The 13,592-nt window shown below is 48.3% G+C and overlaps 2 protein-coding genes across 6 annotated transcripts; both read right to left on the reverse strand.

Annotated features, from left to right (window-relative positions):
* Positions 1–598: 598 nt before the first annotated feature.
* fbrs (fibrosin) lies at positions 599–11,433 on the reverse strand. 5 transcript variants are annotated; one of them, XM_037277764.1, is made up of 18 exons: positions 9,703–11,433; positions 8,555–8,731; positions 8,313–8,339; positions 8,178–8,207; positions 8,060–8,108; positions 7,475–7,811; positions 7,185–7,408; positions 6,795–7,090; positions 6,671–6,715; positions 5,960–6,061; positions 5,644–5,757; positions 5,454–5,492; positions 4,897–4,968; positions 4,664–4,817; positions 4,352–4,432; positions 4,185–4,268; positions 3,830–4,046; positions 599–3,741 (listed from the first exon to the last, which is right to left on the reverse strand). In XM_037277764.1, the coding sequence occupies exons 1-18, from the start codon at positions 10,003–10,005 to the stop codon at positions 2,178–2,180; spliced, it is 3,915 nt and encodes a 1,304-aa protein (XP_037133659.1). In that variant the 5' UTR covers positions 10,006–11,433; the 3' UTR covers positions 599–2,177. The 5 variants fall into 5 exon arrangements, with proteins under 5 accessions (XP_037133659.1, XP_037133658.1, XP_037133660.1 ...); XM_037277763.1 differs by having other exon boundaries at positions 3,830–4,049; XM_037277765.1 differs by having other exon boundaries at positions 3,830–4,049; positions 5,644–5,727; positions 9,703–11,432.
* Positions 11,434–11,690: 257 nt separating this feature from the next.
* On the reverse strand, positions 11,691–13,559 carry mrm1 (mitochondrial rRNA methyltransferase 1 homolog (S. cerevisiae)). The gene has a single exon (XM_037277923.1). The coding sequence runs from the start codon at positions 13,377–13,379 to the stop codon at positions 12,321–12,323; it is 1,059 nt and encodes a 352-aa protein (XP_037133818.1). The 5' UTR covers positions 13,380–13,559; the 3' UTR covers positions 11,691–12,320.
* Between the last annotated feature and the right edge of the window lie 33 nt (positions 13,560–13,592).

The following is a 13,592-nucleotide window of genomic DNA, read 5'->3' on the forward strand; positions in this document are numbered from 1 at the left end:
CGGCGAGTTTGTAGTGGAATTAGCGCTTTAAACTCAAAACAAAGCTCCGATTTGCAGTTTTAAAAAAAAATATATATTGTATTTAATATACATGGTGTATTTTAAATAACTATTTATATAGAACTTTATTGAGGGAGAAAAAAACTTACGATCCAGCCTGCCGCATCACACTTATTTGAACTAAATAGTTCTTGATAATTGGGAGTTTATTCTATTTTGGCAAAATGCTATCACATAATTGCTGAACTTTCTTTACTTTCAATAGAAATGAGCATTTTTAAACCAAATTCTTAACATTTCAATAGAAATGAGCATTTTTAAACCAAATTCTTAACACAACCCGAACAATAATTGTATATTAAATAGTTGCATGCTCTATTTCCCATAACATTTCACACAAATTAACATTAAATATAACCAATTTCAGGATTAATTACAGCAAAGCTTTAATGGCCCTCCGTATGTGGTTTGCAATTGATTAAATGTAAACACATTTTAGTCAGCATTAAGTTTGACATTCTTTTCATTAACTATTTGACTGATATCGTATTTAAGCCTCCTTTTTATAAAACCAGAACAAAAGACCCACACCAGAGAGTAAACAACAGTTCATTTAATAATTAATCTTTGTGGTCTCTAGGGGAGGGATTGGAAAGGTATAAAATGGTCATATTAAAATAATCGACCCAGTCTTTCCCCTCTCATTACGTCCACTGTGGATGTCCTTTGTATGCCTTTTCAATTCTTCAGCAGATGCCCCACTCATCCAAGTATATAACTTATTTTTTTTTGTCAGCAACACAAACTGTGTTCCCAGATCTTACTGTACAAGCCTCTACAACATCATCCCAAATGGATAAAACACACAAAGCAAGGGCACACAGTCAAATCTCCCTGTGAGCATAATAAAGGCATAGAGATGAGATCCTTGAAGAGTCCAAAGGCTGCTCTTCAACCAACATTTCAACCTAATAGTGTGAAGCAAGCCTTTTTTTGGAGGATGTGCAGTATTACTACCTGGAGGGACAGAGAGAGTACTAGTGCATACCTGAAACAATGACAATAACGTAACAGTGAATATATTTATTATTATAGAAGATAATGTTAAGAATAATAATTACAAAGGCATTTTGTCTAGACTACTATAATCTGGTCCTGCTCATATAGTCCAGAGGAGAGTGGGAAATGGAGGAAGCTCTAAGACGCTGTGCGAGTGAACACAACGCTGCACAGTTCATTTCGCCATCTATCCCCGGGGGGAACAAAACAAGCCCAAAAACAAACTGAAAAGGGATGAATGAATTTCGTGTTTCATGACGCTGAGGCTTTGGGGGTTTTTGGGTAAAGCAAGAAATTGAGGTACAATACTGACTCCTGGATTGGTCTCATCAGTATTCTGTCTTTTCACAATGACAAACGTACACACAAACACAACGTGCCTCTTTTAACCATTTCATGTCTACACACTCTCTTCCCCAGCGCCGCCACGTTTTACAGATTGAGACTCACCCCCAATGAGAATCTGAACTCTTGACATTTTCAGGTGCACATGCCGATGGAAGTCACCGCTGATCCACGGCAAAAAAAAACCAACAACTTGTTAACAAAAAATGTGCCGCCAATGACGGCCTTGCAGTAACCGACTGCCCACAGAAAATGAAACTGATCAGATGCCAAGAATGTATCATGATAAACCGTTTGAGCATTTACTCAAAATCCCTGATATTAAGCCTCAAGTCCATTTACACTTTTTCTCAAGAGTAAAAGCTGTTGGCACATTTACTTGTTATCCTTTTAAGGTCCACGTAGCTCTTTGTCCTCTCAATAGCAATTTTTGTACCACGCAGTCGTCAACAAGTGCAATTTTGGACCTTAAAACATATCGGATAATAACACTCAAATGGGTTTGAAGAGGCCCTTTGAGCATTTGTTTATCTTAGTGCACTCAATAGTTTTACTAGTGTAGACAAACGCATCCAGACTTGAAGTTGGATCTCCAGAATAAATGCTCAAACAGTGATCCATAATGTATTCTTAATTGCACTGGTAACACATGGGTGAGACTTGCATCTCTACCAGCAGCTAGGCTTCGCTTGCTGGGACTACTTTCTGCGAGAGACTGTGTTAGCGAGCAGCACAGTGATCCTGACATTTCCCTTCATCTCCTTCAACCTGTACTATCTGGACTCTCCGTCTTTGTGGGCGCCGAACAGCGTCAGCTCGCCGGGGCCCATCAGTCTGGAACCACGGGGCGGCGTGGACGACCGGCTGGCAATGGACGGAATAAGAGGCGGCGGCGCCCCCATTGACAGAGCCCCCACCAAACCCGCGGGCGTTTTTGCCAGAATGCCGTTGGGCACGTGGTGTGCGTTAAGTGGGCCCAGACGCGAGTATAGAGACGCGTGATGTTGGGAGGCGGCGGCTGCGGCGGCCCCTGGAGGCAGGTGGTGGGACAGAAGGCCAGGGTGCAGCTGCTCCAGGTGAGCAGCGGTAGCAGCATGAGAGGGGCTGGAGAGGTGAGAGCCTGGCGGAAGATGGGGGTGCATGCCGAAGAAGCGCGCCCGCTCAAAGTCTTCCCGCAGGATTTGTGCACGCTGCTCCTCGTCCATCAGGCCCCCTCCCGGCGGTCCTAGTTGGTGAGGCCGGTCGAAGTGGTGGGCCATGAGGGCGAGCTCCTGGCGGACCGCATGGCTGGAGGCAGCGGACGTAGAAGGGTGGTGAGCAACAGCCGCAGCCCTTTCCGCTTCCAGGAAGCGCTGGTGCTGGAGGAGCCGCGCCAGGTGGGGATCCGAACGCAGGCTGAGGTGCGGGTCGGAACGAAGTGCCATTGCCTCCCTTCGATGTTGCTGATGCTGCTGGGCTGCAAGCTCTCTCCAGGGATCCCAGGTGAAGCTGTGGGGACCTTGCGGTGGTCCCTGAGGTGGCCCATGGGCGAAACGATCCCCACCCGGGCCCATTACCAAACCGGACCCTGCCGCGCTACCCAAATAGGCTTCAAGGGCCCGGGAGCGATCCAACAAGGTAAGATGGGAAGGCGGGTTGGGAGTGGGCGGAGGGAGGGGAACACCCGGAGTGGGAGTCAGTGAAAGAGAAGATGAGGGCGTACCAGAACTGTGGTTGTGTGGGTGGCTGTTGGGGCGGTCAAAAGCGTTGTTGGGTAGCGGGGCAGGCAGGGAGATGGGGATGTGCTCCGGCTCCTCTTTGCGCTCCTCCTTCACTTTAACCGGCGCCAGGACCAGGGGCGGCTTGGAGACGGGCGTCATGGTCCGATCAGACTTCTTGGCCTGAGATAAAGAAGTGACGGAGGCAGAAGCCGCCGAGGAAGTGGGATGGGGGCCGTCTCTTTGGGGGTGTTCATTGTGATGGACGTGTACTGCCGGGCCGAGCTGGCGGGGGTAAAGGTCCAGTGGTGATTGGGCAGAGCGGCTGGCAGGCGGGGGAGTGTTGAGCACGGAGGAGGAGGAAGAGCGCGGTCTGTCTCTGTCTGCTACTAAAGTGGAAGAGCCATGGGGAAGCCCTCGTGAAGACACTGTCGGCAGCGGCCTCTTTTCCCCGTCTCTGTCCCGCTCGCGTTCTCGGTCTCTGTTGAGACTGCGAGTCGTGTCCTCAGCAGGCCCGCCTCCTGGGCCCAGGGAGCTGCTGTGGCCGTTGATGTGGGAGACCGGGGTGCTACTGCGGGGCTTAAAGGACGGCGCCACAGGAGACATCCTGACAGGTGGACGGCCATACAGCGTGTTGTCTCTGCAAAACACAGTTTTAGTAAATCAACTAAGTCTTTGGGTTTCTATGGATACAAAACCATTGAATCGATAAAAATGTGACATCCTACCTGTCCTTTTCATCTTTGATGTGTGGTATGTCTCTCCGCTCGGCGTCCTTGGCGCGGTCCCTCTCGTCTCGCTTGTCGCTTCCTTTGGCCCAGCTGGGGCCCGCCGGGAAGCCTGCCGGCGTGCCGTGGAGTCGGTTCCATGCATCGTGGTGGTTGGAAGCGTTGGATAAGCTTCCCACCACGTTGGCAGGTGAGTCCTTAGGACCGAACATGGAGCCTGCTGCAACCCAGATGGAGTCACTTTAACTGGGAGTCCAATCCGTTTCACATTGATAGCTATCATAACTAATAATAAGTTGATTAAAGTCAAGCAGATGCCAACTCTTAACAAGAATAGGGACACAATGAGACTGACCAAGTGTTGGGCTTCCCAGTCCTCCAAAGGCACTGGAACCGAGGGCTCCCAGCGGGGTAAAGGGTGGAGATCGGCCATACGGGTCTAAAACGTGCACGCATAAAAAGCCGATCCAATCGTTAGCCGGTGAGTGGATCAAAGCAACTCCGTCGAATGAAGACTCTTACCCAAATGTGCAGGTGGGGCGAGGAAAGACGAGTGCGGCGCTGATGGGGCGATGAAAGGTGCCGAGGACGGATTGACTGCACCTGCATGAAGGTAACGTGAGTCTTAAGACAGGAACGATCAAATCCAGTTTTTCCAACTACGACTCAGCGATGAAGCGCTTGTGATAGTGAGGAAAATTATTACATCAAACTTTTTAAAAAATACTTCTCCATGTCCGAATTTGGAATTGTGCGCTTTCAGTTTAAAGTAACTTGTTGAAAGGTTGGTGAGTGTGCATAGAAAATGTACAAATGCTGCTTGTCTGGCTGCACCTGTCGCTGAGAAGAGACCGGGAGGTCTGGTCAAGTCGTGACTTGGAGGCAGGGGTCCTCCCATGGGGCCCATTGGGCCGAGTCCACCGGCTCCAGGAAGACGAGCCAGCAGGTCACTGCGGAAGTCCAACTTGTGAGGATCAGCCTGCATCAGCTGTGGGGGGGAAAAAAAATAAAATAGATTAGAGGTCTGCTTTTTTTATTTTTTTTATTCTCCTACTACTGTGACGTACCTTTACTTTCTTCTGATGGCTCAGGATCATCCAGGCCACATATACATGCATAGCACACCATTTTCCAGGTTTCTGCACGTTGCAAAAACAAAAAAATCGGGGCTTTGTTAATCCATCAATGCTGTTACATGCATATGATTTTTTTTCTCTACTCCAGGAATGGGCAAACCTGAGTGCTCAAGGGCCCCGTCTGAATTTTAAAACATCCACATCAATCTTAGATGAGGTTTTAAAAAACCTGTAAATGATTTAAAGAATGTCGGGAGCCATATGTGGGCCCCAGACCATACTTTGCCCACCCCTGGCTACTCACTCGAACTAAATGACACATTTCTAAGTGATCTCTCGACAACATTTTTCTCTTAAGTGAGTGCGGCAATCGTGGGGACAGGAGAAGTCAAAAGCATTGTGGAAATATGAAATATCTGACTGGTGTGCAAGGCCACTGAGCGAGAGCAACAGCGAGGCAACATGTTGAGGTTAGTGCGGCGTGAATGAAGCAGTGAGAAAGTAAGCTAAGTTGAGCCAGTGCATTCAAAACATCAGTTTGTGCTTACATTACTGATTTTCAACGATGTCCCGAATGGATCAGTTAGCTACGAGAGAACACAGTTGTAAAGCCACTTTAAATCACTGCACAGGAGAAAGTTGTTTTGTTTGGAGTACAACTCGACAGGCTACATATTGTGGTGCAACGTCAGGTCGCGCGAGAAACGACAAGTCCGGGTGGACTCAGGCGCTCCTTACCCGGTGATCTTTGGGCTGCATGTGGTGCGGCACGACCCCGAGGCGAGCGCTAAGATCCGGACCGGTTCCCTGAGGGACAAGAGGCTGTTGCACAAAACGAGCCGTCAGGCACCGCTGGCAGACCAGCAAATCAACAACTATGAATATAAAATGTCCAAGTGTGTCAAACAGTGTTATCAACATGAGGCCATGACTAAGTCTTCGAAGCGGAAGGTGAGCCATTCGCCAGATTCCTCATATGCGTTGGAGAAAAACCGCAAGCGGCCGCCGCCCACTTTTGATTTCATGAGTCAGGACAGGTTGACGTTCTTCTTACCTTTGGCTGAAATGCTCCTTGCAGGGAGCTAAAAGGCCCGGTGGGAGGAATCACAGGCTGGATGTTGGGCACTGAGGGCGGCGGCGGGTATTGCGGGAAGAACTGTCATGACAGACAAAACCATCATGACCACTCCAACATTCAATCAAGAAGCGCTCGCAAACAACGCCTGAGACAAAGTACGTGCTTCCTTCCTATTTTCAGTTTCAGATCATCACACTAACTTTCACGTCGGGCAAAATCGACGCGAGCAAATCTAAAATTCCAATCCTATCTCTGTGAAACCTTTTTGGCCCCTGTGCATAATAAGTTGTCGTTCCGCCCTTGGCAGCATTAACTGAAATCAAACATTTGCAATGTCTGGTGATGAGTCAGCATCGCTGTGGTCAAATTTGGGCTGACTCGCCTTCGTAGAATTGTAACTCATTTATACTGCATTGTAACACAGCATTGGAATTACATTTCAGTCTGGATTTTGACTTGGCTACTCCAAATTCTTTTTTTTTTTTTTTTATCACATCACTACAAACCTTTTGGGCTGGGTGGCCATCAATTACTCGCACATTAGTGGTGGCAATCTGTATTTACAAGGGAAGTCCACATTTAAATTAACTTGGTGAGCCAAAACATTTAGGTGTGATGATAAGAAAAAACAAAAACAAAACAGAAGGTAGGTGCAAATACTTTTTTTTACACCAGTGTGGTACTTACAGGATGCCGGTACAGCCCATCCATTTTGCCAGGATACTTATCAAACTGAAAAAGCCAAAGTGAAAGAAGGGTTAATCAACACAAATATGCAATCCAGTCCACATGTGACAAGGATGCTCCTCACCAGGGGCGGTGCGGTGGCCGTGGGGTGCAGGAAAGGCGTGAAATGTTGGTGCGTGTGCGTATGCTGGTGCTGGTGGTTGTGCTGATGGAACTGGTAAGCCAGCGGTTGGACGCTGGGCTGGTTCTGCGACGTCCGACCCGTGGATCCAGGCGTGGAACTGGACGCCGACGCCCCGCCGGGAGTGGAGCGACCCGCGGCGGCGTTACTACCTTCGGCCCCGGGAGCGCTGCGTCGGCCCTCGCGCTCTTGTGCGTTCAGGAAGTGAGAGTTTAAATTCTGCCGCAGCATTTCCTGGTCTGTGGTGGATCGCATTACATGGCGGGCAAGATAATTAAAATAAAAAAAACACTTGGTGAAATTAAAAGTTATGATGTTATGTAATTACTGTACCTGCTGCTGAAGAGTGGGAGGGGCCCTGTAGTAGAGGCGGAGGGGGAGGCAGGCCTGGTGAGGAAGTAAACAAAGCCCCCGAGTTGGCTCGCGATGGGGGTCGGTGGGGCCCCGAGGACCCTGCGCCCCGGATGTAGGACATGGAGACACTGGTGGAGGGAGTTGGAGGGCGCATGGAAGATGAAGATGATGCAACAGACGGAGGTTTGACTGGAGTGTTGCTCCTGGGGAACGAAACAACAGAGTCACTCACACCTCTGCTACCTGGACAGTGAAAAAGTCAAACAAACCTGTTGTAAAGGGTGTGAGAGCGTCCCGGCAAGGTGAGGAAGGGCTTCGGTTTGGACAGCGGAGGGCTGCCGTTGTGGTGCCGCCCGCCGTTAACGTTGACAGAGCCGGGCCTGGGAACCGGCCCTGCCGCCGAGGCCGGGGAGCGGGAGGGCAGGCGGGAGAAGGAGGCGGAAGAGGTAGAAGACGAAACGGCCTCCGGGTAATGCGAATCAAGGCTTTTCTCCTGACTCCGCTCCAGGCCGGAAACTCTGGGCGTCACCATCAAGCGTGGGACGCCACTCCGCGCCGGCATGCCCGAGCAGCTTTTGTCCACAGTTGAGGGCGGAGGCTCAACAACTTAAAAGAAAAAGTCAAAATGACCAGTTTGGCACGGGCACACAAGAACAAAACGTGACTACAGGTTATGTCGGTCATCAAATACATTACTTAGTAAACCCGTTTGTCTAACGGTGAGAACATTTTCATGGAAATAGGCCAGTCCCGAGTTTGGTGACAATCAGCTCTTCTGATCTAAATTTAACCTCATGCATCAGGTAAAGGTTATACTGGTGTCAGGTGGATGCGGCACTTAATAAGACACCAACCTTTTCGGGTGCTGACGGTGAACACTGGATCCATGTCATGGTCCGAGGCCTTGAAAAGTCAAAGAAGCTTATGAGACCAAATGTCTAAAAGAGACAGGTGAGTGAGTGCAGCACATACCTTGTCTCCAGCATCGCTCTCCGTGTCACACTGAAACAAATTGAGATAAATAAAAAGAATGTCATTTGCAATACACCGATCCGGATCATGTAAGTCTGCAAAAACATTATCTTCAATGTTTAACTTGACACTTACAATATAGCCAGTCTCCAACGGGTGTCCCTAGAGCAGGAGTGACATTTTAGCGGTTGTTTATAAAATGACACTTCAGTTTAACACTTTAAAGGGGAACTCAAGGATTTCCTATACAATATTATACTCTAGTTGCCCCCATGTATTAATCTGGCGTTGGTGGAAGAGGAATTAAGATGAATATTCCACCCATGCATACCGTGAATCAGCTGATAGGACACCAGAGCCCGAAGGATTTGTCTCACCTCGAGCTTCCTCCTCTTGTTCCTACACTTGTTCCAACAGCTGCTGGAGTAGCTGTGCGGAACGCCTTCCTCCGGCTCGGACAGCGGCCCCCCGCCATTCTCCTCCGGACCCCTCTTGCCCTTGTTCCTCCTTCCCAGCATGTCGTTGTGCTGGCCTGGCTTCATAGAGCAGTCCATCTGAAGAGAACAAAAACATTTGGGTAAGCTTAAACAAGGGGACAAAGACGATAAAGTAGGCTGAATCATCATCACCGCCATCATTAGTATTTCTGCACTTAACAATTGCAAGAAAACCATCGTCATGACGTAGAATAACATGAATATGTGTTTGTGTGGCAACAAATTGATCTCGTGGATTTAGGTCTGCTCAGAATCATCCCAGTTGAACAGCAGCTGATGAAGGCTCAGCGCTGCTCCTGTTTGTGCCTGTCTCCATGGTAGCGCTCTGATTGGCTGTAATTAGCATCGAGGCTGACAGTAACCCTTTGCCGCCCACCAATCTGTTCAAATCAATCGACTTTTTACGGCTACTCCTCTTATGTATTTGTCAATAATGTACACGTGATTTCGGACTTATGATGATGATCACCAGGGCCAGTGCATTCAAATGGGAAAATCTTTGGGGAGAACCCCCCCCCCCCCTCCGGGGAGAACCCCCCCCCCCCCACACACATTTGCCGTATGAAATTAAAATTGACAGTGACACTCTTGTTGAGACACACAAACACAAACGGCTGCGGGTCATTTCTCAAGCATTTTTCTTGCAAAGTCATTTGGCAGCTTATCAACACCTCCCGGAATGAGTGCATGAATAATTGAGGCCTCTCCACAAGCCATCAACTGAGTGGAATGCATTTTCCAAGCAAGGAATGGTGTCAGGGTTGAGGAGTTCGACAATGGGTGTGAACTTAAAACGCACTCTTATCTCTAAACGTGTGATTTAATTGGACATTCTCAACTTTTGAATACACGAGAGCAAATGTTCAGTAGTTCTTGCACAGCTTGCTGTTCTCTGAATAGCAAAATGCACACAGGCCTTTGCACATTTGACTTTTTTTTTTTTTCAATATGCCCTGGTTGAATAGAAGTTGGACAACAACAGCAAAGAGTAAATGTCAGCTACTGTCAACATGCAAATATTTATTTACCTCCAACGCCTCCAAGCTCACAAAGCTGGCAATAGCGAAGCCATCGATGATGTCTTCCTCACACGACACCGACTCCCTCTTTCTCCGACGCGGGGGTCTGTGTCGACCAAAACCTGGCCGGCCCTCTTTCTCCCCCGGTCCGAGGACCTTAGTGGCCCCGCGATCCTCCCGATCAGAGCCCGACGACAGGGACGTGGCCCGTTCCTCAGGCAGGTTGACTGTCCTCCGCCGCCGCTCCCTGTCGCGCTGGGAACGGGAGCGGCGGCTCTGCCTAGATGCAGTGCTTCGGCTCGGACCCTCCATGTCCTCCAAGCCTTTTGTCCAACTCCGATGACGCCAAAGGCACTTAAATTAAGTCCCGGTCTGGCGGAAGGTGGCACCTAACCGCAAAGAGATGACACCAGCCCCCCCGGGCTCGGAGCACCAGTGAAAATGGCGTTAATTGAATAGTGGTCGTACTATTTCCCTTGCTTTGACAACAGTCTATTGGCATCGGGGCCTTTCTTTCGGCGGAATTTGAGAGTCATTTCAATTATTTGCAACGACCCGCGATGGAAGTGAAGCACAATCGCAACGATCAGGACATCTTCTAAGTGGCTAACATTAGCTCGCTAGCAAAGAAAATTAGCGAATAAGCATGTAAACAAAAACGACAGTCCCGCTTGGGTTGCTGACTAAATCAACTAAACAGTCTCACATGGGTTTGCTGTTGAAATCCGGGCCATCGCCAACTAATATTTCCGTCAACAATTTGCTGACAATTGATTTGAGTGCTAGCACAAAATTGACACGGTTAGCTAGTTAGGAAGGCCCAGAAGCCAAATACTGGAACGCCAACACACTGTCTGTCGTGACATTGTGATATAAAGTCAAAACGACACCAATCATTCACAAATCTCAGATCTAAGGAGAAAAATGTGGAACAATACCAGCTTGGTGCGCGACCGCCTGCCAAGCACTCGGCTAGGCTTGACTCCAGCAAATTAGCATTTGCTAATTCAGATAGCACGATCTGGGCTAACTTCAATACATCACAATATATTCAGACAGCAACCTAAGAATAAATACGGTTTTTCCGACATCAACGCACGACTACCAACCGGACAGTTAAGCGCGTGGCCGAATAATAATCCCGAGTCGATTAATCTTTTTTTCAATTATCGATATGTTTGACGGGCGATAGTGAGGGTTTGAGTTTGTAACCCATCAAAAGAAAGACGTAATGTTAGCAACACAGCTAGGTTAGCATTAGCCAATCCAGCTGTTAGCTAGCGGGGGTTCATCCTTTTTTTGCCTCCAAACGAAACTGGAGGAATGCGAAGCCACTTCTGACAATCACTCGTGTAATAACGTTATATTAGTCCTTCACGCACGAAAACACTTCTGATCCCCCTCCATCACTTGGAAGAAAAATTCAAGGCCCGTTCTTGAAAGCCTCGGTGTCGATTTCCATAAACGAGGGTGTCGGCCAACCCCCGTTAGGCTGGGCAGCTCCACCGTGAAGCCTTCACTGTTTAGATCCAATGTTTAGAACAAGTTCAACCGGTCACCGGCGTCCACTGCTCACGATTCCATTTCCTGACAAAATCCAGTGTGTAAAAATCATATGTGGGGGGCACGCCGTGTCCCCCGCCGCTTCCTTTTCACGCGTTTCCTCGGAATTGTAAATGTATCATGGACATCGGGGAGTCGCACTCCTTGTCAGCCGTGCAATGCATTGTGTGCGCACGTCTTCTTCCGCCATACGACGAGTGCCTGATGCCACTACTGTTTGGTCACACTGCCATCTTGCGGTAGAAATTGAGAAGTGCACTTTTTAAATTACACTTGTACTGAGACCAAATGAAATTGTAGCTGTGCTAAGTCAAGTTGGACTTCTTATTTTTCGCTCCTTTTCACCTCCTGCCTTTCTCATCATAATGTTGTGGCTAACAACAAAATTCTCTAAAACAGTAATGCTAGAGCAGTGACCAAAAAAAGGACATAGGTTCAGAAGCACAAAGTATTTATTTGTCTTTAGCCATCATTGTTATTGCCATCCTCTTCTATTTGTTGATCTCGTGTTTTGGACAAACTGCTTTGATTGGCACTTAGTGACATTTCGCCTTGATGGTATAGTCTTTGTCATTAAACCAGCACGCAACAAGATCATGTGACTGCTTAGCCTTTTTTTAAAGCGTGGCTTTGATTTGACCTTCTTGTTCGTGTGGGTTGTACAGACAGTTTGCTGCCGAGTTTCTTTTGCAGTTTCTGTTGCATTCTTTATTCCGGTATCTGCAGACATGGCTGATAACAGTATGGTCGAGAACTCGGTAAGCTTGTCCTCTGTCAAATGGTGTTTCTGTGTACACGTCAAATAAGCCATCTTTTAACCGACAGTGCTCCGCCAGTCTCCGTAGAATTCGACACGATCTTCGTCTTTGACTGGATGTTTTAAAACCTGAGGCAAACTCTTAAAAAAAAATGTTCTTAGGTCCTTCCTTAACCCACTGCCATAAATGTTTACCACTTGCATAACCATTATAAAGATAACAGACACCAGGCATGTGCTTTATACCAGGTAAATGTTGTTAAAATGACCAATTTTAAATCATGAAAAAGTTGAAAACTCTGCAGTGTCAGTGCCTGATAGAGGCCAACAGCGAGTGCAGTAGAATCCCAGTGGCCACAGACACATTGAGCGACTCTATGCCAGGTAGAAGCTGTCTCCCAGCTGGAATGGTCACAAGCGTCTGACACAAAGCCAAAAGCTTCCGGGACAATCCATCACCCTCTCCTCCAATCAGGAGCAGCGTGGGCGCGGTCATTCGGAAGTCCGAACACGGCATGACGGCAACGCCGGATTCCGGCGCCTCGCCCGCCACGGTACCGACTACCCGCCAGCCTTGCGCCGCCTTGACCCGGACCATGTCCTCCAGGTCTTTGTACCCGTACACGCCCATCACTTCCATGATGCCGGCGCTGGCCTTGCTCACCACTGGGGTCAAAGGGCAGCTGTTACGGATGCTGCTGGCCACTCGGTCCACGCCAAGAAAATACGCAGAGCGCAAGATGGCTCCAAGATTCATCGGGTCTTGAATCCCGTCCAGGACTAGCCAGAGAGATGTGGACTTTGAACTCTGGGCTGAGTCTTCAGCCAGGTAGCTCAATGGAGTAGCTTGCAGGCAAACTCCTTGATGAACCCGACCCAAAACCATTCTATCCAGGTCTTTCTTACTGACCCGCTGGATCGGAACTTGACGCCGGTGAGCCTCCTCGTAAACCTTGTGGAGCGATGACCTGTGTAAGGCCTCCCCGTCTTTCACGAATAGCTTCAGGGCCTTCCGGCGAGTCTGAGTGAGAGCCAGGTGACAAGGAGCGACTCCAAAGACAATCTCATGCTGGTTTGAAGACTCCATAGATGGCTTGAGTCTCTCAGTCTTTTCCCACTGTGAAGACGAGTCCTCCACAGCCAGCCTCTGAAGCTCTGACGATACCCGTCTTTGATTATTAAGTTTATTTGGCAATGCTTTATCATTAGGAAGCCTTCCTCCTGACATTTTAGACTTGCTGGGCGTCTTGAAATGGTTCACTCTGTTGTCCTTATGGTAGGCATGGTAGGAGTCCAGGACCTTGGGAAATCTCCACATCCTCATAAATAGCAACCTGTGCTTAGAAACATTATTGAATAACCCCATATTGGGGCTTTCAATAAAGTCCTTTAAAACCCCAAACGCAATGTCAGTCAAATATCAAAAAATATTAGCACGCAAACGGATTATTACCATTTGACCTGAAGACTGACTGAGAACTAGTTGTAACCACGTTGGTCTGTAAGGAAGCGATAGTGTTGTTATTCGGACAGGACGAGGGTTTTGCACTACAAAAATAAAAGTGTAAACAGTCAAATT

This window comes from Syngnathus acus, chromosome 19 (assembly GCF_901709675.1).
Source record: "Syngnathus acus chromosome 19, fSynAcu1.2, whole genome shotgun sequence".
NCBI classification, from domain to species: domain Eukaryota; kingdom Metazoa; phylum Chordata; class Actinopteri; order Syngnathiformes; family Syngnathidae; genus Syngnathus; species Syngnathus acus.